General features: G+C 45.4%; 1 protein-coding gene across 7 annotated transcripts in view; it reads right to left on the bottom strand.

Annotated features, from left to right (window-relative positions):
* Positions 1–1,188: 1,188 nt before the first annotated feature.
* ACTN1 (actinin, alpha 1) overlaps positions 1,189–26,010 on the bottom strand; it is a 46,696-nt gene continuing 21,874 nt past the window's right edge. The window contains exons 7-20 of one of the 7 annotated variants that reach the window (XM_014941856.1): positions 24,627–24,712; positions 19,209–19,301; positions 17,832–18,062; positions 17,144–17,291; positions 16,444–16,594; positions 13,930–14,038; positions 13,306–13,446; positions 11,165–11,347; positions 10,289–10,423; positions 9,286–9,465; positions 8,200–8,346; positions 6,166–6,246; positions 3,922–4,080; positions 1,189–2,101 (exon numbers count right to left, since the gene is read on the bottom strand). In XM_014941856.1, the coding sequence (XP_014797342.1) occupies positions 1,943–2,101; positions 3,922–4,080; positions 6,166–6,246; positions 8,200–8,346; positions 9,286–9,465; positions 10,289–10,423; positions 11,165–11,347; positions 13,306–13,446; positions 13,930–14,038; positions 16,444–16,594; positions 17,144–17,291; positions 17,832–18,062; positions 19,209–19,301; positions 24,627–24,712 (2,003 nt within the window). In that variant the 3' untranslated portion in view covers positions 1,189–1,942. Of the gene's footprint in view, positions 2,102–3,921; positions 4,081–5,544; positions 5,611–6,165; positions 6,247–8,199; positions 8,347–9,285; positions 9,466–10,288; positions 10,424–11,164; positions 11,348–13,305; positions 13,447–13,929; positions 14,039–16,443; positions 16,595–17,143; positions 17,292–17,831; positions 18,063–19,208; positions 19,302–24,626; positions 24,713–26,010 lie in introns of all 7 variants that reach the window. The other 6 variants (XM_014941861.1, XM_014941862.1, XM_014941858.1 and 3 more) reach the window with 6 other exon arrangements.

Genomic DNA, 26,010 nt, shown 5'->3' on the forward strand with positions numbered 1-26,010 from the left:
TACTGTTTAAAGAAAAAGATTGAAAAGTGCATGCATAAAGGAAAGTGTATCATTACATCTTCTATGAATGGGTTGGTTTGACAGTGGAAATGTCCTTTCCCAGGTGCAGCAGACCAAGGCCGGGGCAGCTATGGAGGCAGAGGAAAGAGAGTTATCAAAGCAACAGCAATGGGTGCTCCGAGGCAGACTTCAGTACAGGTCATCTGCTCCTGGCTGTGGTCATCCTCTCCGCTGTTTTAGTTTTCAAACAGCCAGCCTGTGTCACGTCCAGTGAAACCAGGCAATGGACTCAGCACCCCTCAAGGTCAGGAATTAACCAGAAAGCTGTGCTGAACCCCAACACACCCTGTACGATGTCCTCCTGGGGACTTGGCCCAGCCACGGGGAGCAGAGGACAATGCTACCGAGAGTGCAGGAGCTCCTGGTGAACCTGTGCATGAATTCTCCACGCCCGCAGTTGTTACTGCAAAATAAAAACTGCTTTCGGGACTGCAGAGTATGTGGTTTTACCTAAAAAACACTTGAAACACACCATGAAGCACTAATGAATATTTTTGCTTCTAACTCCATTTTCCTCAAAAAAGTTGTGGGATGGCAGGAAATGCACCTGGAATATGAGATGGCTGGGAAGGGATTAGCTGCTTCCCTTTGCTGATTTTCAGGCATGTGTGTGCGTGTGTGTATACTTTATGATTTATTAAAGCTCCCAAAGGAGCTGATCTGAAAGCTGGTTTCTTTTGCCTGTCCAACACAAAGACAGCCTCGAGGTCTCTGGAAGAATTTGTGACATCAGAAGATGTGCTCTCAAAAGCAGTGAGATATTCGATGCTGAGCATGGGAACAGTGGGGGAATTTTTCATAGACGGTTAAAATACAGTATTTGTTTGTATAGCTCTAGTAACTAATTATGTGCTGTTTTTTAAGGAATAACAAGAATGTTATTCCTAGAGATGTGGGTGTATCAGGGATGGTTAAAAATTACACAAGTCATTAAAGGGGTCAGAAAGCTGTGAAAATTCCAACATCATTCAACAAGAATGAAAAGGTTAAGGGTGAGGACAGATTACCTTTAAAGTATTGTAATTTCAATTAAAAAAACACATTAATTTTTGATTCTCTCTGTTGTGTTTTTTGTTTTAACTACATAGGATTAAACAGTTTTACTATACAAATGAATAAAGTCTAGAGTTGTTATCACAAGAAGTTTTTAATATGGTTTGTGACAAGCAATATCAAAGTTATCAACTCTCAAGCTTCATGGTCTGAAACCAGACAACTCTCAGCAACAAAAAAAGTTGTGCACTGATAAACATAGGAGGCATATTGTATTTTTTAATTAAATATGAAAACATGAGCTGTGTACATTATTTTTTTCCCTAGAAAACACAGCAATTTCAAAAGTTTATCATAAAATATTTTCATGAAATGAGTGAACCAGCAAACACATGCGCTTGTGTGCCTTCCCCCCTCCCAAGATAAACGTGATAAAAGAGACATACGCAAATGTAAAAGTTAACAGAACAAGTGGTGTTTTGCTGTTGTTTGGTTCTTTTTTGGAAAGGATGGAATGTAACATTGTGCTCGACCTTCTATGTCACAACAAAAAATATTTGGTGCAATATTTTAACATGTTCTTTTTAAGTTTCGATCTGGTGGAGAAAAATACCCTTTTCTATAATAAAATATGTCTGTTTTTTTTTTTTTAAAACGTAACTTTTTTTGCACAAAATAATTTTGTAAACTGTCATTTCAAGGGCAAGGTAGGTGGTGCCATGTCAATGTCCCTCCCCCCCCTCCCCCCCACTTAAAAATGTGATCTGTTATCTGAAGCAAAACAGGGAAACACAAAAAAAGAGCGGAGCAGAGGCTGCTTTGCAAAGAGAAAGAAGGGCGTGTGGGACGGGGGAGAGGGGAGGGAGCGTGTGGTGGGACAGAAAAAAAGTTAAAGGTCACTTTCGCCGTAGAGTGCCGTGGAGAAGGACATGTAGTCCAGGGCCCCGGGTACAGCATCGCGGCCGGTGTAGGGTGCCATTCTAGCAATGCAATACTCCGCCTGGTCAGGAGGCAGCTCCCGCCGCAACTCATCCACAGTGATGTAGTTCTGCAACGAGGACAAACAGATAAGGCCATCGTTACTTTCAACAAACTGACCTTCCTCAGAGGGACAACCGCCCCTCGCCCATCCAGAGCAGAAGACAACAGTCAAGGAGAGGATCCAGCAACTAGACTGGCACTGTGCGCCCACCCAGGGAGCTCTCTGCCTCGGGAGGAAATGCAATCACTCCCCCTACTTCGCCCAACAAAAAGTTGTTACAACGGGGAGAGAAAGGTTGTTTTTGTAGGAGAGAAGATGCTGGCACACCTAAAGAAAAGACCTAGAGATAAGCAAGGTAAATTATCAGTGAAACACTGCGCCTTCCTGTTAACAGTGGAGGTCCTGCCGAAAGCAAACGGGAGGAAGAAGGAATTTCATTTGGATCCTGTCGCTCACTGGCAGGAGGTAACAGCTGCTGGTGCTGCTTGGGAGTTGCTGTTCCCACTCTTCAGAGGGAAGACAGGAGCCATCCCCACCAGCTCTGGCTGGTGGCAGCAACGCAGGCAGCAGACAAGCCAGCACTTTGTACGGCTTCCACAGTTCCCCCAACAATCCTTGCCTTTCACAGCAGGCATTTTTAATAAGCAAGCAAAACTGCTTATGTAAATTCAGCCTCTGGAGACCGGCCGAGCTGAGGTAGGCTGGCTTCTCTCCACGCAGGAGGTAACAGTAGCTGCCTGTTTGCTAACCAGTATGTTGTCCTGAGCCGACTGACTCATAGGCATTTGCAGTCATCTAAATAATGGTTCAGGTTTCACACCCCTCTCTCTCCTGTGAGTTTTTATTCTCCCCCCCCCCCATTCAGTTTAACGATTGGTGTGAATAAGAGGTATTTTTCTTCATAATGAAATACTGCCTGATTCACGTTATAGTCACTAGAGCATATTCAACACTGACAAGTATATTTAACATACTGTACAGAGTAAACGAGTTAATAAGCATTACTGTATCCAAAAGTACCTATTTATTCAGTGATTAGCTTGTCTGAATAATGTGGAATTTTCAGACCTTGAAAGACAATAGGATGGGCTTCAGTCAGGCAGATGCCTAAAGGATGGCTCTCATGGGTTTCTGCGTTACAGATTACCAAAAGGTTATTAGTGAACCATGCAAACCAGTACTGGATTTAAGGGTAACTCATTACCATCTGAGAAATGGTATCCCACATTTCAAGTGAGATGAATAAAATCATTAGCAAATATAGCGATATATTAATATTACATGTACACATTATTTGCTCAATTACATAAAAGATTAGTGGGGATTGTTATATAAGAAAACTAAGATTACATAGGTTTTTTTATCAGCTGGTTCCGCTGATGATGCAAATTTAGAAAATTAATGCGTTTAGTACTATCCTGTGAGTTTTCCTACTTTCCATTAATTTCTGTGATTAAAAGACACTCCTCTTGCAGACACAGCCTACCCTCAATGAAAATCTACTATTGATTGTGTAACAACGGATAGTGACACATGCATGTCTGAGAAAGACCATCTCCAGTTTACAGCTGTCAGTAACTAATAGTTTTTCAAGACCAGCCAAGAATCATCTGTTGAATTTGTTCACACATTTTTAAATAACAAATCACGACCAAGCTCTTAATTAAATTTTTAAAGCAAGAGTGGGCAGCATAGTTCTGACTGACAGCTGAACAGGACTTCCAAGTGCCTTGGCAGGCTGCTCGTTAACCCCTACTTAGGCCTCACACTCCTCCAGCAGGGCACAGCCCTCCTGTGAAAACACCTTCCACACTTTCTCTTGGAGGCAAGAGGAAAAGGAAAGCAGGAGCCTGGCAATTGCAGGAAAGAAAGGTGTGGAGCCTCACCTTATCTCCAGCCAGGATCTTGAAGGAAGCCATAACCTGGTCAGCAGTATCTGTATCTGCTGTTTCCCGGGACATGAAGTCGATGAAGGCCTGGAAGGTCACTACACCCAAGCGGTTCGGGTCAACGATGCTCATAATGCGGGCAAACTCTGCCTCTCCCTGCAGAACAAGAGAGTCACGTAAGCCTGGGCATTGGGGCAGCAGTGCTCCGAAAGCAGGGAGGAACTGTTCAGCAGCACATCTCACAGCTAGAAAAACAAAGCCAAATAGAAAACACTTCTGTTTTTTTTTTAATCAGGATACTCTGTTTTAGCTTGCTGTTATGTACAAATGCTTCCCACACATCTGTCCTTTGGAATAGAATATTCTCAGCTCTGCCCTAGGGTAACATCCAGCTCCTCCTAGCTCTAGGATAATGCTCCTATCAGTGAACAACATCACACAAACTCCAGGGGAAGGTGCACATTTCTCTGTAATATATGTTGTGCTAGGTGTCTGTAAGATCTGCATTCCTCAAATCCTTTTACTTTCATTTACTAAACAAGAACTTTTACAGTTCTCTTCAACTGTCAGAAGAGAAACCACCAGAAGAAATATCTGGTTCACCTTTCCTAGACAGACTTTGGAAAGAAGGCCTTGCATACCTGGAGTGGCCCAGGGAAGTAGCCCTACCAGGGCAGATCCTACAGAGAAGGTTGCTACAGAAGCCAAAACCTTGTAGTGTAGTTTTCTGCAATCTTTTTTTGCATATAAACAGAAGAGCAGCATCTGTTCTCATCTCTGGGACTCCTTCCTCCCAGGTAAGGAGGAGAGGAGAGCAGAGCTGAGTCATCTCCTGGGAACAGGCTGTTCTAACACATCTAGAACAATATACCTTCAAGAGTAATTAAGGTACCTAATCAAATGTTACTGTGGCTTGGCACACTACACTAAAGAGTCTGTATTTACGCTGGGCTGATAAGTAAGATGAATAAACACCGCTTTGCCTGACATCAGGAGCAAAGATACCGAGAGTACAGCTGAATATTTTAGCACTACGCTCTTCTGCTCTTTGATGAGTGTCAGTCTTTGGTGAAGCTCTTCCCATCAGTTATCGAGCCTCTTGAGGTGCCACATGTTCTGAATATGCAGGTACTCTGGTGAAGGAAAAGCTACAGGGAGGATGACTGGAACTTGAACTTACTTACATGTACAGGAAGAGAGATGTGAAATAAATAGTAGGAATAAAGGAGCGGCGTTTGAATGTATTCAGAGATCAGGCTATGATATTTCCAAATGAGTTCAGCTGATACTTAGGGCTGGGGAGGGGGTGTGTGCTGTGCAGAGCCAGTACTGGTAAGAGAATGTTTACTGTTTCTTCCACTTGTAGCTTAACAGTTTGATAAATATAACTCTTATTTGAAATACACAGGAATTAGACAATGATTTCCATTTTTTAACTTTCAGCTACTGCTGTGAGACAAGACTTTTACATGTACAACTAATACTAGATTTAACATCCATTGCCGGTAATTCTGGAAAATAAAGCTGTATTTACCTTGATTCACTACACATTCTCCCTTTACTTTTGAAGGTGCCTACAAGAATCACTTTGAACAGGAGTGACAGAGGGCTCTACATTACCATATTGTAACCCATGGAGATAAGGCAGGCTCGGAAATCTTCACAATCCATCATACCAGTCTTCTTCTACAGGGAATGACGCAAAGATGGAAAAAGCCAAGAGAGAAAAGGGAGACCGGTCCAGGGAGAAATGAACCCACAGGAGACATCACACGGAATGAATTTCAGGGGGGACGAGATAGAAGGAAGGATTTACAGGACAATCAAAAACAATAGAGGAAAGGCAGTTTGTGAAACCATGAAGAAGTAAAGGTGGTTTTGGACATGGAATAGTTTACACAAAAGGAACATATTGATGACAAAAAAAAGGAATGAAGACAGGAAGAAGGCAGATTGACGGATGGACAAGAAAAGGTGTTAAGTGACGTAGAAGTAAATGGAGTGGTTTGAAGACATAAAGGAATTCTCCCAAGACAAACAATTAGGGAATTAAGAAGGCATAGATACCAAAGTACATTTAGAGAGGAAGCAGTACGGAAAAGTGAGATACATATATATATATATAGTCAAACACAAGAACAGCAATGACAGATGGATTAAGACAAACAAGAAAAGAAAGGAAAAAACTGTTATTTTTTCACAGTTTAATATCTGGCTATGTTCACCACTAGCATTCAGTACCTGTGCATCGTTTCCAATATCGTAACCCAAGCTGATGAGACAGGCTTTGAATTCCTCAGGGCCAAGTGTGCCGGAGTGGTCCTGGTTATGCAGTGTGCCAGGCAGCAGGACATGCAGTGCCAGTGGGGTGATGGTGTGGGGCAGAAGGAAGGGAGACACAGAGGAGATCAAAGGGAGGTGGAAGGACAACAAAGGGGTGCACCATGCAGTGGGTGAGGAGAGAGGGAGAGGAAGAATGACATGCAGATGGAAAGACGGGGAAGAAAAATAAAAAGTGCACAACATTAGATATCACAATGACATTTCAGGATGTGCTAAAAATGCTCTTGGAACAGTTCCTTCTCAGAGAGCTCGTCACATCTTGAGAGCATTTGAATGACAAAAACAGTTGATGCTCAGAAGCCTCAAGATCTCCACCTCCCAAGTGAATTACTTGCATCACTGCTTGTGCCAGAAGCCCTGTGTTTCACTAGTAACTCGAGTGCAGGTAAGCAGGCAGAGGCAGTGGGAAGCATTACCTTAATCTTCTAGTCAAAAGTCCCACTAAAGGAATAGGTGAGGGCAGGTATGTTTGGCAACACACCCGAGGAAGCTTAGCTGTCAGGGCATCCCAGGAACAGACAAGGAAAACCAGCTGAAGCTCAGGGGAGCAGTGTTACGGCTGTATTTTCACCTGCACATGAGGTGGAGCTTTGACCGGTAAAGCTATTTCAAGTGCTCAGCTCTGCAGACAGCACTGCTGTACAGCGCAGCACAGTGTGGCTTGGCAGCTGCTTTCCCCTTTGCTCATTCCCCACTCCCCCAGTGTTTGGATCTACCCATCAAACTATACACAAGCTACCATAGGAACTGTACATCCCCATCCAACCCCCCGAATTTTAGCTCAGGACAAGCACTGAAGCACTGAAGAGCCCCTGCCTGCCACCACCATCTCTGGCCAGATCAAAGAAACTACAAACAGGATGGTGGGGCCACTTCCAAGTGACTTTCCTTTCCAAAAAGATCACATTTTAAAGTCAGCATTAAGCCTTCATAAATCAAATACACAGCTGGAGATGGAAAACCCATGTTCTTTCTGCATTATCATTCAGACTGTTGTAGAGGGAGGGGCAAACAATATGAAGGCCAAAATATAAAATCTACAGGGCGTTATTGGTCCCTCTGCAAAGAAAAGAAGCCATGGGCTTAGTTCTTCTCAGGCTGCTAGAGAAAGTCTGAAATAGCCAGTGTTCAGCAATCTAAAAGTATTGCCAATCTCTGAGGGCAGGCTGCAGCCCCATTCTCTGGAGACCTTTCAAACAGCCTGGCTGCTGCAGCAAGTGGTGGAGAGCAACCTGTGTTTGCTGCACTGAGACAGCATCTCTGTAGGCTGCTCAGGGACTTCCAGCCAACACTGAAGGTGTTGATAACAGAGCCAGTTTCAGGCTTGGGTTGCTGTCTCTCTTTCCCTTCACGACACCTTTGCGATTTGGGCTGGAGGCTGGCTGGCAAATTGAGGGGAGGAGAATTTCTTTTAAGGAATTCCTCTTATGGCACCCATGAGTGCCTTGGCATGTATTTCCACAGTAAGGCAAGGCAGGCTTTACACCAGGGTTATTTACGTCATGCAATGCCACGGTGTGTATAGATCCTCCTGTTTGCTCCACACGAGCAATGCTGGTTTCTTCAGTACAGGTTTATGCGATGCCGTGTTAGGGTGGAGGATGGCTGCTCCGAAGAATTTTATAAATCAAGATAATAATCTGCTTTCCAGAGAAGATGGGGTAAAAGTCTAATTTCCAAAATAAGCCTTCAAACTTTTCCGTACTTTAGCTTTATCAGGAAACTCAGCAATTTCCTGTGAAGATATACTTCTCCTGTCAGCCTAATGATCACCTAGCAGTCTTCACAGAAATGACTGCTCCACAGAAGTGGCATTTTTAAGAATGAAACATATTGTTCTAGTTTTATCACAGTGACTGTTTGTTTTTTATTGCACCACACAGTCTATGTGGAAGCTTGTAGCTTACCAAGCTGCAGTCAGCACTGACTTACCCTGTCGAAATGGTTGAAAGAAGCCCGGAACTCGTTCATTTGTTCCTGGCTGATTCCTTTGGCATCACGGGTCAGAATCTGGTTTTCCACTTCGTTGATGGTTCGAGCAATTGTTGTTAGTAACTGCTCCCAGCCCACTCGGATATGCTGGAAAAAGAGGACAGGACAATTTTAAAATCAAAACATAGCTCTTCCACTTCTGTGACCAGTGGAGTGGATGTGCTACTTGTTGCAAATTAAATGATCCTGGTGGCCAAGGCAGGAGAAGTCTTTTTGCTCAGAAAAGCTTCCTTCTCATCTGCAGTGTGAGCCAACCAGATGTTCACAATCTGAATTTTGACTGAAAGAATACTGAAAAGGCCAATTGCTCATCTTAAGAAACTCTTGGTCCTATTGCAAAGTTCCTTTGCCTTGTCAGAGCAACATACTGGGGCCTTTAACACAAATGAGAATTAAACCCAGTGCTTCTAGGACTTAGTTGGGCAGAAAACTCTCCTTACCAAGAAAATAAATAAACCACAGTCCTTGGAAGACACTGGTGCTCCACTGCCTCTGCTGTTGCATAATGGAGAGCTGGCGAAAAACCAAAAGACAAGTCTCAAAGCCCGTCTGTGTTCTGCTGGACTCATGTTGAACTCAGATTGCTTCCAAGAAACCTCACGTTGTCAACGGAAAGCCAGACTCCAATTTTAAAAAGCTTTTGTTGGACTTTTTTCTTTTGCCAGGCTGTGGCAGCTCAAAATTACTAGCACTCCCCTGGTCTTTCAAATCCCAGCTAACAGACTGCCACAACTGGGTGGCAGGAAAAATGAGATCAGCCAGTTTTTCAAGCAATACTGTTGATCTCATTCAGGTTATTTCTATTGTCTATATTTGGAAGTACGTTGGAATGGGTTGGCATCAAGTACAGCAAGGCAAAAAAAAAAAATAAAAAAAAATTCAGCAACATGTTGTTGCATGCTTGGCCACATTGTCAAACTCTCCATTCTCCTGAGAACCCCAGCACGCTGCCAGAGCTAGACGTGGCTGATGCTAACTGGCCACAGCAGATGAGGCTGGCTGAACTGCCTCCAAAACTTGCTTTACCTCCATAGTGTAGTTGGTGTGCTTGTTGTCAAAGATAAGAGCTTCCTGGATCTGTTGGTGGTCTCCTTCCAACTGGTCAATCTTTGGTTTGTAATTCACAATGCTCTTCTCATACTGCCGCAAGTGGTTGAGCTGGTCCTCCAGGGTCCCATGCATCTCTATTGAAATGCGGCCAATCTCCTGCATTAGCAAAGCCAAAGGAGTTAGAGGACGAGCCTCAACATGCTTGACATTTATTGCAGCTATTTCATGCTCACACAGGATGATGATTCAAAAAATCTCGTGGAGCAGTTACTTTAAATGAACCGAGACAGTGTCAGCAAAAATTTTAGCAGAGCCCTGAATATTTTCCAAGTGAGGTGAGTCACATGAGATGTGTCTAATACAAGGATATAAAAAATAGGAAACTGCAGTCCATAAGCTAGTGATGTATAAAGCCAGATCTTTTTCTGATGTACCGTCTGCCACTGAGTCCCTTCATAAAGACATATTTCTGTAATTGCTCCCTTCTTTACAGCTCCTGCCATCAGTAATAGCTTCGTATTTTTCCATTTCATCAACTTCAATTACTTTAACTCAAATCTTACCTAAAGAGAGAAGATCTCCCTTAAAAATATGTCTCCTCTGCTGATGTTTGATACGCTAATTGTATTTATTTTGTCATGTCTATCAAAACTACTGCTGTGAAAGCAATTACACAAAATATGCTTCTGAGGTAGGGTCTTTAGCTTGCTGCATATTAACACAACTCTATTGAAATACCATTGCTCCCTATTTTAAGTCATGTTTTTTGTCTCCATACTAAAGAGTTAGGGGAAGTAAAGTACTAGCACTTCAGTAACCAATATCAATCTTGGGATTCTCCATATTTTCTATTAAAGTTTCTTTTGCTGTAACCTGAAGGAAGAATGACAGTGGGCGGTGCTCAAGAAAGACCACGGATAAGCAAATCAGTGAAGATCACAGAGGGAAACAGACTGTTTCAAAATGAGCAAAGCTCTACCTCCATCTTGGTCTGGATCCAGGGTCCGATGACATTGGCCTGCGCGCCAAACTGCTTACGAAGCCGTTCATTTTGCTGCTGGCGAGCATGTTCTTCCATCAGGGCTTGATCCCTTCTGGGAACCAGTTGCCTCACCTACAGCAAAGAGTAACAAGGCACAGGTTATACACACAAAGGCACAGGCAGAGTAAGTGTAGAAATTGCCGCGAGGAAGGGAGGAGTGGGTGTTTGCACTGGAAAAAAGCAGTCATACGGTTTAGGACACAGTGGGAAGGCTCATGGAATATGAATCCTGTCTACTGTAGGTTGCACACGGCAAATTCATCTCAGGCCATGGAAGACCAGGAGAATCTTCCATTCACTACTTGGGTTTTTGGTGGCTCATGTTAACTGAACCGCAGGACCCTGTTCAGATCTCACTTTGGTGATCTCATTTGGCAGTAAGAACCATCAGCACAGCTGGTCTGGAGAGTAGCTGATCTTTTAGGATTACAGCAAGGGAAGGCTACTTGGCTGCGGAGATAAAACACCTGAAGGGTTGAATGGTGAAAAAGGATACTGACTCACATGCCATACTCACTTGCTTGTCAGGTCAACCAAGGACTGAAAAACTCAAAGCTTTTAATTTAGCATCTTTCATTATAAAAATAGCAACTAAAAGGGTTCTGACACCACTTAGGCATTTATATGAAAGATGTCTTCCACTTTTCAAGCACATGGCAATTGAGCCAAAAAACAAATCACAAAAAAAAAAAAAAAAAGCTGAGCAGTAAGCACGAGAGGGTGACTGAAAAGTAAATAATCCACTTGTTGGGGCCCCAGTAATGGAGCAGTGGTGTCTTCCCACTCTAACTTGTAAGGCTGGAAAGAACTCACATGTTCCCATTTGCCATTGATCTCGTGTGGGGTGATCGTAGTGTAAGGATTCGTTCCTGCCATGTTGACATGGTATGTCTGGACAATCTTTGAGACTTCATTGTGGATTCCCAGAATGGCCTGTCGCTCCTTGTCGGCATCTGGCAAAGTGGCTTTGAACTGTTCATGGGCTGTGGTCAATCCCTGCAGAAGGAGGACAGCAGCAAAGGGAAGGTAAGAGCATTAGTCACTGAATAGCCTCTTCAGCAAATGTATCCCTGCAGAAGTGACTGCAAAAGCTTACACATTCCCAGGATACAAGGCTACTCTCATACACTTTTCAGGTTCTCTCAGCACCACTAAAGAGGCTATTTAAAGTAATCAAATGATGTGAAGTCTGTTTTTCCCTCTGTTTTTATCCCATGTTGACCAGCGACCAAGATCACATCCCCCAGAATGGTGGAATAATTTTGGCTCCTAATTTGAGGGGAACTATTTCTCCAACACTGTCCAGTGACTGTCAGCCCCTTTGGGAAGAAGATCTGACTACTAGCATTACCTGAAAGCAGTCATGCCTCACTAGCGTAAACGCACCGTATTCTAGTTCTCCTACTGGGTATGTACTAATTCTACACCTAAGGTAACTCCAGATGAATAATAAGAGTCAGATTCAGTCTGATCAGAGGAACTAGGTGAAGGTCTTCCAGCCAACAGCAAACCCGCACAGGCAACATATGCTCCTGCTGCTGAAAAGCAGCTCCTTCTCCCTGAACACAACAGGCCCTTTCTGTTCCCCGTCTTGCTGCGGTGCCCAGACTGTGCTCCAAGGACCGACGGTGGGGCACGCTTGCTGGTGGTGTGTGGACAGCTGACAAGCCAGTTGGTCCTGGCTCATCTCCCACTGCTTCTACAGGCCTTTAAAGTACTTCATCGCAGAAGCCTGGAAGATCAAGACTAGGGAAGGAAACGCAGGGAAAGAGATGGCAAAACAAATGGGGGACAGAGAGGCATATGCAGGGATAATTGAAGGAACAACGTGGACAGAAGAGGGAATGAAAGTAAACTGCATGATCGACCACTCTCTTACAATACACACACACACTGCAACTACTTTTTGTAGAATTGCTTCTTTACATGGTGACTCATTACTTTGCAGCTGCTGCAGTGGCCATAGAGATGTAATGCAAGTCTGGGGGGCTGGGAAAGATACTGCAAACACTCACAAAGAGATGATGGAAGTGTTGAAATGCTGTTCAGATTTGTTCTGCATAATGAAAGACTTAATGAACCCCTTTGTTCTGGAGGGAAGGGTGGAAGAAGCAAGCAGCAGCTCAGTAACAGCTGATAAGAGGTTAGGGCTATTTCACTAGCCCTCTGCCCCCCCAGCTGCAGAATGTTCCGTCTTGGTCTCCCATTTGCTGCCTCACTGATGGCCACCTTGTTGTCAGCCATTCCTGCAAAGTGCTGACTTGTATTCTTTTCATGAGCCCATCAAGCAGAAACAGAAGTCCCCACTGCAACCCAGGGAAGAGCAATTCCTGCTGTCAAAGGTCGGAAAATTCCCTGTAGATACCTCAAGTTGCTTTTGTAATACCCTTTCAGATGGGGGAAAACTGAGATACTGTCTCTGTTGCCTTGCAGGAGGCAACAAGACTTTCACTTCAAATAGCAGTCCACCACCAAAGCAGACAATTCTGATTTTTCTTGTGCTGAGCACTGAAACCCAGATGGCAGCTCAACAACTGCCCTCATGGCACACCCTAATCATGTAGGGCCAAGTAACCTTGACATGACATTACATGGGACAACTGATTTGCAGAACCTGTGAGCAGCACTAAGCTTTGCTCACATAGGTTAAAAAAAAACCCCACAAGACCCTAAAGGAGTCTCAATTTTCAGGCTTTCATTAATAAGACTCTGGAGTTACACTGAAAAATCTGCTTTCAGTTCTTTGTGTCCAGCTAGGGTAGTGTGAGCATGTTTCACACCTATTCAGATTGAGAAAATCAAGGAAAAACACTCCTGTTTGATCCTCTTGCTAAGGCTTACTCAGTAGAGCAGAAACAACAAAATGTGACCTACAAACTCAGCACCACTAGGAACCCAGGAGACCCCCAACTTCTCTCTATCCCAGCTGACTGGTGCAAATGACTACTCTGTACCTGGATCTCCTCGATGGTGTGAACAATGAACGTGTCCTGCAGGTCCTCCATGGCCCCTTCCATCCAGTTATTGAAAGGGGCAGCTCGTTTGGCATATTCCAGATACAACTGGTCAATTGTTTCCAGTAGCTTCTCTGTTCTCTGGGCACGCACAAAAAGGGAAATAAAATCAGGAAAGAAGGTTAGAGAAGAATAATCACATAAATATGTGGGTTGTCAGAGCTGCTCCTTCCTTTCAGACCTCCTTGGTGCTCTCAGGATGGCGCTACAGTAAAAGCCTCTCTGCTGTTAAGAGATTACACACAGGATGGATTTTTCCTCTGAAGGAAAAATCTGAGGATCCTTTGAAATAAAACAAAACAAGGACAGTCTTTTCAAGCAGAATGAAATTGTAAAACACATAGAAGTAGAAATAAACCAATAGCCTGAGCGAATGAATGGCATAATTGGGCCGGAAAGCGAAAAACTGGCTAAATATACTGAAATGTAGCCCGTGCTTACAGTCTGAGATGTTCTAGGAGTGCACAAAAGAGCTGAAATTGGTTGCTCGTGCCCGCTGCAGCTTGTTTCCCACAAATGACCTACCCACATAATCCCAAAGGTCCAGCTTGTAACATGTCTCACCTCCAAGGCTTCTCTACGTTTCTGGGTTAGGGCACCCAGATTATCCCACTGATCACAGATCTTCTGGCACCTGGCATTGACACTGGGAGAGTCGTAATAGTCCAGCTCACTATGAGGGGTGGGGAAAAAAAGGACAAGAAGTCAAATTAAAACATTTTGGAGAAGCAAGAGAAACCTGTTAGAAAACTTCATCAGCCTTGGGGACAGATTCAAACAAAAAGTTTATGGTCTCTGCAAGTAAAGCGAGCCAGGAAAACAGCAGTATCTAGTTTTGGAAACACTGTATGTTATGGTACATCAAACAGCACAGAACAGGAAGAAAAACAACCACCACCCAATGCCTCAACAAACACTGGTGCTGGCTGCCTGATGGGAATAACCTGACACTGGGGGGAGTATAGACTTTTATTCAAGCTGGGAACAAGCAGATTATGAGCAGGGCAGTATGCCCCTGTATTCTCCTTAAGAACATCTAACAGGCTATCTACCTGCGTCTTGTACAGCGGAACGGGCAGCAAAGTTTTTACTCTGAATGCAAAGAAACTGGTTGAGATCATTCCAAGGGTTGCATAGTATGGGTGGCAAAGAATAGCTAAATTACAAAATCCATTTATTTATTTAGGATAATCCCAGAATTACAGTGTAGGTTTCTCTCCTACATGCCTGAGAGGGCTTTGCTGAGATGCCTACAGGCTGGCACTCAGGAAAGACGGGCTGGTAGGAGTATGGCTGGGGAAAGGAGAGCCCGGGGGTAAGCCAAAGCTTGTGGTCTTGTACTGCTTTGTGCTCTTGGTTCTGCATATGGACAAAGAGGGAGAACCCTGCAGGCAGAGGGAGACCAGCCAAACTGGGAAGTGTCAGCCTCAAAAGAGAAAGCAGAATAATTCGCTGGGCCGCTGAGTGACCATGAGCATTTCTCTAAGCAGTAGTGCAGGTTTAAACAGTGTCCTTTTGCCTCCCCCAGCCTTGTTTCTTCCCACCGTTGTATTGCCTCCTGAGGTGTGTGGGCACAACTGCTGGTGGAGCCTTGCGGTAAACTAGTCAGGAAACTGATTTTGGCTAAAAATAACTTTTTCTTTGCTGGGTTTTTAATCCAGATCAGTTTCTCGATCTACTTTGCTGCAGAGCCAGCACAGCAGATGAAAGAACTGCTTCTGAAAGCCTAGCTTGTAACGCGGCCATGCTGGACCACTGCTGCTGGGGAGGAGAACATGCCATGCCCCCAGACATGCCTGGCAGCCCCAGCAGCTTCTTCCAGACCCTCTCCATCTCCCTGGCAGTGTATCTCTGGGGGAGAAAAGAGCTCAGCTATGGTTTTTCAGAGCATGGCCTCTTTGCTGAGATGGAAAATTGTTTTTGGAAGGATGGCAGAGCCCACTGTTCTCACACTTTGGAAGAAATCACCTGTCCCCCAGCTTAGGGCCTGGTCCTTCCCTGTTGCTCTTAGAGCTGCAGCTGCTCTGGCTGGCACGTAGCACGTGCTCGGGAAGTGGCAGGTCAGCTAATGCTTGCTGACTAGCCAGCCTCGGCTTTAATCTTACTGACATGGGGGATTGCCTTGAACTCTCCTCCTGCTCCAAGGTCAATCCTCCAGTGGACAAGGGAGCAATTCTGTAAATCTGTGTTGTTAAAGGAGATAATGATCTTGATCCAATAATCCTGACTTTTAAGAGAAAAACAGTCCTTCAGCCGAAGAGTACTGATCTTAGCCCAGACACTATCTTGAGATAGGCCAGTGTGATATGTAAATATTTTTAAAATAGGAAACAAAGTCAAAGCCAATTTGTTCAGGCTGTTTTTGCCAAGAAACATGCAGTGTTTCAAAATCTCTCTCCCTGTGCTGCAGAGGGATGAACCTCCCAGCCTGAGGAGACCCCATTTCTCCTGGTAACCTGGGCCACTCGCCACTCCAGGAAAAGGAGTGGAGGTGAAGGTTTCCCAGCTGGGGGAAGCAGGGAGGGAGCTGAGCTGCTGTGAGGATACCCTGAAGCAAGCACCGTCTGGAGTCCCTGTGGTGCAGTATCCCTGGGGCAAAGGGCCCAGGGTGGCAGCAGGGGCCACGATGGGCTCAAGCATCAGCAGATGTTTTTCCTGCCAGAACAAGGAGGAAGTTTTTTGACAAGAGAAAGCAAACTGACAGCCTGCTACCCACTGCTGTTTCTTTCTGTTCCTAGAAAAGTATGATGGTGTTACAACTCTGAAACCTAGCAGGCGTCAGCGGCAGGTCAGACTCTTTAGGAAAGGGTTTACAGAAGCATAATGATCTGGAAGAGGATGGAAACTTGGCTTGGGAATATGATACTGCCGCCCCCTCATCAGTACCCACAACTCATCCGTTTTCTGGCCTGCTCTTCTAGTGCATCCGGATACTGGAGAGCAGTATCCTAGATACTGTTTGGAAACACTGGGACTTCCCAACATTTTTGTATGGGGATTGACTTATAGCTCTCCAAAGGGCAAAGCTGATTAAGGCTCTCTGGCCCCAAGGATGGGACGTGCTCCGGGGTGCCGTACTTCAGCTCTTGTGCAATAGCAGCAATCTGTTCCACGCGGTCCTGGTGTGCAGCCAGGTCGCTCTCAAAGGCCTCGTGTTTCTTCAGCAGGGCCTTTATCTCCGAGAGTGTAGCAGTTTCGTAATCCTTCTGCTGCAGCATTGCTTCCTTACCTGGGGAGGGAGCCAAAGGACAGGAGAATGAAGGGCAGGACCCAAAGCCAGCTCCCTGCCACTGAGGCAGCCCCAGGGGCCCTCAAAAGGGCATCTACCCCACTCCACACACCCTGCTCAAGGCTTGCCCTCACACATGTTGGCCTAGGTATGCCAAATCCTCACTTTCAAACCACAAAGTGTGAGTTTGCCATTAACAACAGAGAAGGGCACATAGTGCACCTCAAGCCAGTACTGTCAGTTTATACTGGACTTCTCTCGGTATGTGCAAACTGGGCTATGCTGGTCTTGTAAATGCCAACTGTAGCATTTACAGTAGGGCAACTTTTCCTCTTCTCTGTAGCTCTTTTTTATCCGAAGTTGTCACTTTGCAACAGTTGGGGAATGCCAGAACAGAGATCAAGCTGATTTTCATGCATTATTTTCTAATAAAATAAGAAATGAACCTAGCATTTTTGAGAGGAAAACCTCATGGAAGGACTTATGCGTGTTCCATCTCTTCCCCCCTACATAACAGACAGCACAATGTCAGGCAACAGGGAACATTACCATCTGTCCAAGACTCATGAATGGATGCCTTCTGCCGGAATTTCTCTGCCAGGTGATCCAACCTCTCTAGCCTCCGGATCTCATTCAACAACCACTCCTCATAGCCCTTCTCAGCCTGCTCTAGGCCACCCCAGGCATTGTTTATATCCTAGAGACAGAAGCACAAGAAGGAAAGGCAGGTTAAAAGTTGGGGGGGGGGAGAAGATGTATGTCAGCATTAGTGTCCATGAGCTACATGGCTCCAATTGGGCATAGGGAGTGGATGTAGCTTTTAATCTCACAGGGTTCTGCAGACAGGTCAGGGAGATGAAATGCCACGCTTAAGATAAGCAGGACCAGCAGTGTCAGGATATACCTGTCTGCACAAGAGTCCCTCTCAAAACACTTTCCCCCATGAAACTTCAACAAGACTCAACCATTTTTCAATTAGAAAAAAAAGAGGGGCACCCAGACATCTCTTCATAAAGGCATGCAACTTGTGAAGACTCCCAGAGTCTGGCTTAGACACAGGGAAGCAATGCTCCCTTGATCCTCTCTTACCGTGGCCTCACTGAACTCTATTCTGTAGGGCTCCTACCACAGAGTAGCCCACCCTGAAGGTGGGCATGCTCTGCCCATCCGCGAGTAGAAAAGGAGTCCCACTTTTAAGGCATGTTTGGGGCATATACGAGCAGTTGCCCCCACTCACCGAGACCATCTTCCCTTCTGAAGGCATGAAGGCCGGCCTGTTGCTGAGCCGCAGCTTGGTCTGCAAGGTGTTGAAATTGATCTCAAGTTGGCACTTCTCTTGGACCTTGGGGGGCTTGTGCAGGCGACGGTAGTCCCGAAAGTCCTCCAGTTTCTGCTGCATGGCTTGCATGGTGTTCTCTGGGGCCCGGTTCTCCAGCCAAGGGATGGTGCGACGGATCCACTCCAGCAGCTGGAGAGAGCAATGACAAGAAGCCTTGAAATGAGAATTCTGTTAAAACTACAGGTGTTGCTCTGATCTCATTAGGGACCATTTACTTTTATGTTTGCTGTCAGAAAGATTCTGCCACCAGCAGGGCCTGTAAAGAGAAGTTTGCCAGTTTTTTTTTTTAAGTACTTTGGTTTTTTTTTAATGAGCAGCACATTCCCTGCCACACTAAGTAGTAGTGCTTGTTGCAGCACTGCCAATCCAACATGCTTAAGGCATAGCTTTCGCACAACCAGGACCAAACTATGTCCTCTGATTATGCTAAAGCCTTAGAGTTTTGCTGGACTGTTGCACAACTAAAGGATGCTGTAGATTATATCATCTCCAGAAGGGTCTGACAGGGGAAATCAAATCTAGTCTCCAGTTACACTTTTCCCACTTTAGCTTCCCTGAAGTCAGTGTTGCTCTTTGAATAGCCCTCCTTAGCAAGCCTGTCTGGGGAGCCTGCAAAATGCTAATGCAATGGGAAGTCCGTAGTGTGAGTGGAGAAGTGTCCTATGCTTTTGAGGCCAGGCTGAAACCAAGCTCAAGGTCTATGTTTGCACTTCTCCATCTTCTCCTCCCTACTTATCTTCCACAAACATACCCCAGTCCACGTTTGGTTACTCTGTAGTTTCACAGCTGTCAGTCTGTCACGCTCCTCAGTTAACCAAAGCAGCCTCCAGCTTGTACCTTACACAGATTCTTTCCAACTATCAGCAAGTGCATATTTCTTTCCTCAATTATCTCTAACTTCCATTCTCTCTGATACAATTCCTGACTTCTCCAGTATATCAGCATCCAATTTCTATGAAAGATGTTATGAAGTTGTATAGTCCTGAGGAATGCAAGTTAAACCAGCTTGATTTTACCTTTCATTTCAGCATTTCTGTAGTTGCTCTTAATAAACTGAGAAACTCAATGCCACTCTATGGAAGCTTTTTGTTTTAAAGTGGATTGCCCTTGCCTTTATGGTAAGTTCAATCCTTAATTTTTCTCAAGCTAGAAGGGGAAAAAAAAATTTCCAGGGAAACGTGGGCCTTAGCACTCCCCAAGATTATCTACCAGCATTACATGCAGTTCCTTTCCCCATACCACCACCCAGAAACCAACAGCACCACGGACACCTACATCACTGGCCAGTTTCTCGTAGTCTTCCATGAGCTGTTCATTTTCTTGGTTGACTGCCAGCACCTTGCAGATACGATTTGCTGCTGTCTCCGCCTGACGAAGAGAAGAAAAACAGAAGAAGGGAAAAGTGTAAAAAAAAAAAAAGTATAAACCAATGCTTGTCGTTTAGCTTCCTGCTACATACCTGCGGGGAGAGTCTCCTACAACTTGGCTCTAGCAACCTGTCTGTGCTTTGAAGCCTGTGTCCTGACCTCTTGGCTTTCTATCTGATCTTCTATAATTATTTTTCCCTTCTCAGGTAAACATATTCCTTCAGAGATTCTCAGCTCTACTGATCCCATGTGTTGTGAGATGACCAAATTTCTATGTCTTTTCTGAAGCTGCTTCTACAAAAGGGCCCTGTTTGCCTCCTACCATAGGAACCCTGTCTGCCTCTTTACAAAGACAGGGGGTTTCTGCCACCACCTCCACTCCCCTCACCAGCATTCAGAGCTGCAACACCAGTAACTGAGTGCTGTAAAGCTAATGAAATTCTCTACATGGTTCTTATGGCAGAAAGAACTACTGAAACCGAGTTAATCCATAGACTGGACTTCGGAAAATTCCTAATTTTGTTTGGAAGATAAAGTGGTAAATACTCCTCTTAACCTTAATTTCTGCCCAGCAGAACAGCTGTCCCTGTATTTCTGGCACTCATTACAGGGCCACCTCCTCCAGCATCTTGCCGCATGACACCTACCATGTATTCAGGGTCTCATGATACAGCTGAGAAGAGAATTTTATTTTTTTTTCCCTTTATGGGTAATCTTTTTGTTTACTCGCCCAAAACTAGTCTCACCAAAAAAAAGCCTGTTGTTACAATTTAGGTTTTTGTTTTGTTTTGTTGTTTTCCCCATTCTGGGCCCAAAACCTTGTTCTCTGCAGGGAGCTGAACACGTTAAAACATGAATTTGGAACAAAGTAAGGATCAGAAAAATCCCAGCTATGAACTCGGGAGCAGTCAGTCTGCCCTGGAGTGCCACGCATGTGTTTGGCATGGGGAACATACAGCAGACTGATCCTTGCACAGTATGTATCTGTGGATATCAGGCCCCTGTATCATCATCATGGTAGGTGCCATGCCACAAAGCCTCGGAGGACGTGCCCCTGTGGTGGGTGTCAGGGGATCACTCAGCACCCTCTTACACAGCACAGCTACTGCCCTGGCACCTGGGGAAGGTGCTAGAGCCACCCAACAAGACTCCTGTGGAGCAGTTCTCCTTACAGAGGCTAAGTGGAGTTGAAGAGGAGAGGGCACGTGCCAACACTACAACAGACCAATTGTGAATGCTTGTGTCCTGCCTTAAAACTATGTGTGGGACTGATGCCAAAAGAAGTTTTGATGAACTTATAGCTGGCAAATTTCAAACTTTTTTCTGTTTTTAAAAGGTCTTTTATTATCTGTTTCTTCAATCTTTAAGGCCATTTGAGAAAAATCCTCTCATTTTTGCAGCCGATGTGAGGCAGCAAGAATACCAATAAAGTCATAGACTATACAGTGATGTATGGATTGCTAAGGTCCCAGGGGATCTGGCAATCTTATTAATTTATAAGAAGCTGTAAAAACATATATTTAGTCATCTGTCCCGTCACTAAACCGGGCCAGCTAGCAGATACATAGACATGAACTAATTTAAAACACATCAGAGGGACCTGTACAGGAGAAAGAGCAATTTCACTTAAAAAAAACCCCCAACAAACTGTAAAAAGTGCAAATGATGGTTAGGATTTAAGGAAGCTCGTACTTTGATCTGTTTTTAACTAAAGTTTGTACTTTAATGGAGTGCTCTTTGATATCCAGAGAAAACTTTACAGACATGGGACCAAACAGTATGTCAAAAAGACATTGCCAGAGCCCTACCACGATGTGCCTAGTGACTGCAGGGAACTGGTGATGCCAAATGTTTATTGCAGTAATCCCAGGAGATGAGCTCCCTGCACGCTCTTAATTCTCTTCTTTTTACACCACGGGAGCTCACTGCAGCAGGAGCCAGCTGTGCAGGAGGGACCCCATTTTGCGTAGGCATATTTACATGTCTCCATGGACAGATATCCTCCAGCTGCCCAAGTTTTTAAAAATATGTGTATGTATATGTGTGTTGAACATCTGTCCAAACACAAAAGACCCCTCAATGTCAGCAATTACGACATTATTTGTATTATCCTAACGGCTGAAGAGTAGAGTCTTTCCCTGCTCTGTGGTACTTGCCTGTGCTTCTTGCCTACTCCAGTGTTCTGTGCAGCAGCAGGACAGGCTCTGTGGCCACTATCACCATTAATGGCATCAGCAACGCATTACATTGTCTTGCTCTGAGCAAGGTAGGACAAAAGGATCCCAGTGCTTTCAGTTAACCTCCACAAATACCTCCCACACTGCTGCTAATGAGCTGATCTGATAATAAAAGAGTGGCACACTAAGATGTTTACGTGAGGCCAAGGCAGCTCCCCCTACACCTTCATTAGTGGGGTGCAAAAAGCCATTTTGGTTTCCCTCCACTACTGAAGGCGATGACGCATTTTGGATGCTCCCCCTGGCTCCAAACAAGCCAGGATGCTCACAAGGCATGGAGCAGCCTTGAGAAGATGCACCATGCTGGGGTCTGGAAGCTGCACGCCTGTATTCTCAGAGAACCTGTGTGAGCTGATCAGCCTCAGTGTGGTGTGGTGCCGACACATTGCACCCCGAGGCTGTGGGGAGGGCAAGCCCAGGGCGTTCTGCTCGATACCACGCTGCTGTGTGACGTCTGTGTGGTGTTTGGTGGACTCAAAATGGAAATCTGAATAGCCAAAGTAGCAGTAATTTCTGTGCTTTGTAATTTTTGTCTTTTCTGTACTTCTCAACCCCAAGTTGGACTGTGTAGGATGGAAGTGGAGATGGCTGTCTCTCTAGCTCATGGATCCAGGTCTCTTTGCTGAAGAGGACCATAAAGGAAGGCATTCCCACAGTGTGCTACATAGGGAAGATGCCTGCCTGTTGACAACCTCTGGTCTTAAGAGGACCACTCCAGAATACTGTATGCCCAACAATCTTTTAATAAAATGGTAAAACGTTAGTTAGAAATTTTCACCTCAGAAATCAAGTTTACAAAATATTAAGCCAACCAGTAGTGCATGCATTTAGTGTGAGAGTCAGAAGCGGTTAGAAAACAAGCAAACCAACCAAAGCAAGTATACCTACAAATATATATATAAAAAAAAAAAAAAAGGCATAAAGAAAAAGCAGTCATCTACACACACAAGTCAGGCTGGGGACCCTGTACCTTCAAAGGCTCAGTATAAGAGAGTGAAAGAAGCAGAAAGCGGCTCATGGGACTTCCCCTTCAGGACTGGTGGCAGTAATGAAAAATCTGAATAAGAAATGGAGCGATATCACAGTAAGTCACCTAACCGTGACAAGGCAGCAACACATTACAGACTGGGCTGGGGCTTGCACTCAGTAATCACTTTGTGTTTGTCCGGGGTGTTTGAATCTCATACATTAGCTGGCTAATGTATGGCTAGGGCAACTCCAAAAAAGGAGCTGTGTCCCTCCTGTCAGGGCACAGTTGAGTTGCTGCCCCATCAGGACTGCTAAAAAATTAATAAATGATAAAATCTTTAATCTACCCTATAAGCCAGTTAGACTATGTGGGACTGAAGCTTTAATAATTAAGAAGCTCCACCTCTAGTTCTTGCCCCAGCTACTTGGTTTGGGTACCGAGGCAGCAAAAGGTTGTTTTCAGTTATTCCTGGACACATAGCATCCACCTAAATTGCTGATGAGAGCATGGGACCTGCTGAGCAGGTTCCCAAATCGTGGAATGGGTGCAGAGAGAAGAGGAAGGCATTAGTGAGGAGCATGGCTGCTCCTGCAGCAGGCCACAACCCTCCTCATATTGTGGTTTGCTATTTCCTCAATGTGGAGTTCTTCAGGTTAAGCAGACAGCATGGAGCAGTCCCTTAGGGGCACCTGGCAACCAGCAGGCCTTATCACCAGGCTGGCATGAGTTCTGAGACTACAGTCTTCCTGGGCAAGCATCAGCTGGCTGGAGCTTGCAGCCTGGTCTTAAGGATTTTGAACTATGCACAAAGCAGGATCCTTGAGGAAAAGTTACAACTACACAAATTATGCCAAATGAGCAAGTCCATTGCACTGCTGTGGGACATATTCCCAGTTCCTTGGAAACAAGACAGTATCACATAATTTATATGAAACAGGGCAGAGAACAAAAAGCTTGAACTCTAGAGCTGCTCCCTGGAACCTATTGCCTGCATTTGCCCCTCTGAAAGCCAGCATCAGCATGGTGCCTGCAACAACGCTGTGACCATCAGCAATGCTCTGTACAAAAGAGATGGACTCTTCCTGGAGTCAAGTTAGCCCTCAAGCTGGGCAACACATGGTCTCAAATAGAAAAGGCCTAGTGAGAGAAAGAAGTTGTGGCAGGGGAAACAGGGAGATTTTACATCTATTCATAACACGAAGAATGCAGTCTTGAACTCCAGATTTTATCACTCCAAAGCCTACAATCTGAAATTACCAGTGATCTTGTGGAAAGGCTGCAGCCCAGCCAAGCTATGGCATGGGATGAAAGGATGGACCTTTTTCTTCTATTCAAAGGACTGCAGTGAAATTGCTGGTTTGGAGGAAGTTTGCCCAAAGGCAAACTGTGACTATTTGGTTCCTCTGAGGACAAACGTCCCGATGTCAGCTTAAGAGACTTTGGAGTAAAGAGGAAGCATAGGAAGAAGGACTGAAGTTATGGAAATGGGCAAAGCAGAGGGAAGAGAAATAAAACATATAGGTGGTTTGGGAAACAGAGGAGAATGACCAGGGAAAAGCAAGGAATGGTGAAGCATATGAGTTTGGGAAAGCTCAAGGCCTGGTAGGAATGCACTTTGTGGCTGAAGCACAAAAGTGCTATGTAACCAGCTCACAGATGATTCAGCCTAGGAAAAGACCACTGACCTAGCCGGGGGCTGAGTGTGGAAGGCAGGATGGCAGCTCAAGAGGGGCAGGCTGTGATTTCCTGCAGCAGGCTGATTTGATTTGGTACTTCTGGAGGCGCATCGCCTGGACAGGATGATGCCCACTAGTCCCTGAAAGAGTATGGACTCTGTCAGAGCAGACATTCATTCATCTTTCAATTCCAGCTTTACCAAATGCTTTCTCCACCACTGGGGTGTGAAACTGGAGGGAAGGAGCAGCTCGAGTCTGTTTGAAAGGACGTTTACATCACTTCTCCAGCAAGACTAGGGATGGCACATCCGAGCGCATCGCTGGATGCGTCGAGCTTCCCTACAAACGCCCCGGGGCGGACGGGGTCTGGCACGTTCCTCAGTGGAGAGGAGCGGTGGGCAGGGCAGGGGACGGGAAGGGGGTTGTTAGCAGTAAAGTCTCACCTTCTGCGCCCCTGAGAAGGCGTGGTAGTAACATGAGACATAGGTCATTATGGCCTTCTCATCCGGCCTTAGCGTGCCTATAATATCTGTGCAGAGAAGGAAAAGAGGTTGAAAGGATAAAGTAAGAAGCAGCACACAGAATAAAACAAAACAGTCATGGGTGGCGTGAGAGAGGGGGAGAAAACTTCCCATCATGCATTGCAGGACAGGCCAAACAGATTTCCATGCGGAGAGCTGGGAATTCGGATCAGAAGGTGGCTAGCAGTGTTGGCTTGTGGCTCAAAGCGGCACCCCTCTCTCCCTCCTTCCTTCCCTCCCAACCACCCCCCAAATCCAGGGGGATCCCGAGCTGGGGATCCGGGCTCTGCACCTTCACAGCTGCGGTCCGGGGGCCTGGCCCAAGGATGCCAATAGTCTGTTTGGAGGTTTGGACGCCTGTGCTCAAGTTCTTTCTGTGCGCCGAGGAGCCAGGGATCAGAGCCTTCCTACACAGTGTGCTTCCTACACACTATCTGCTCTGCTGTAACACGCACTGCCTGCTCCTGCGGCACTCAACTACAGGCAGCTGCTTGGTTTTGGTGAGAGATGCTTTCACCCACAAAACATGTTCCTTAACGTGACTCCATTACCAATGGGAAAATGGCTAAGCCAGGCACAGCAAGGACTCAATTTCCAGCATGGTGGGTGATGGAAAGAGGTAAAAAAAGAAACAAATGAACAAAACCAGGCATCTCAGTCATGGTAAGTAATGCTCTGTTTGTAAAATCTGCACGGATGTACTTGTTAGACATGCTTGGCAAGCCCCAGGTGAACTGGGGCTGGATTTGTGGCACAACTGGAGAAAGCAGCAGGTTCAGACCTTGAAGCAAGGGTGCGGGAACCTGCAGCATATGCAAGGTAAAAGATAAAGCTTTGGGTATCCATTGAGCCCTTCATAAAACCACGAAGTCAGCTCTGTTGCCTCATCTTTGAAAAAGGAAAAAAAATAAATGAATAGGTATCAGCATTGTTTCCAGTGGGGACAGGCTGCAGTGTCCTGCTGAGCAGAGCATCTATGTGGTGGCCTCCACCCTTGAGAGACCAAGCATCCCAGCTCAGATTTCCCAGGAACAAAGGGTACAGGTCCTCGGCCATCAGGGCAGCAGTTTGGAAGGCAAATGGAGAAAGCAGAGCTCCCCGCTCCCTCGGATTTGTGTGTATGCCAAGGTGCTGGCATATGTAACACTGGAAGTAACACTGTCTATAGGGAAATGGGACTCCTGGCTCCCTTGCCCCACATATTATGTCTGGGGCACCCCTTTGAACCAACAGCCAACTCTACCAAGAACATAATAATAAAGATGCCCGTAGCTAGAGAGGAGAGAGAGAAAGAAAAAAAAGGTTT

This window comes from Calidris pugnax, unplaced genomic scaffold (genome assembly GCF_001431845.1).
Source record: "Calidris pugnax isolate Ruff unplaced genomic scaffold, ASM143184v1 scaffold56, whole genome shotgun sequence".
Taxonomy (NCBI): Eukaryota; Metazoa; Chordata; class Aves; order Charadriiformes; family Scolopacidae; genus Calidris; species Calidris pugnax.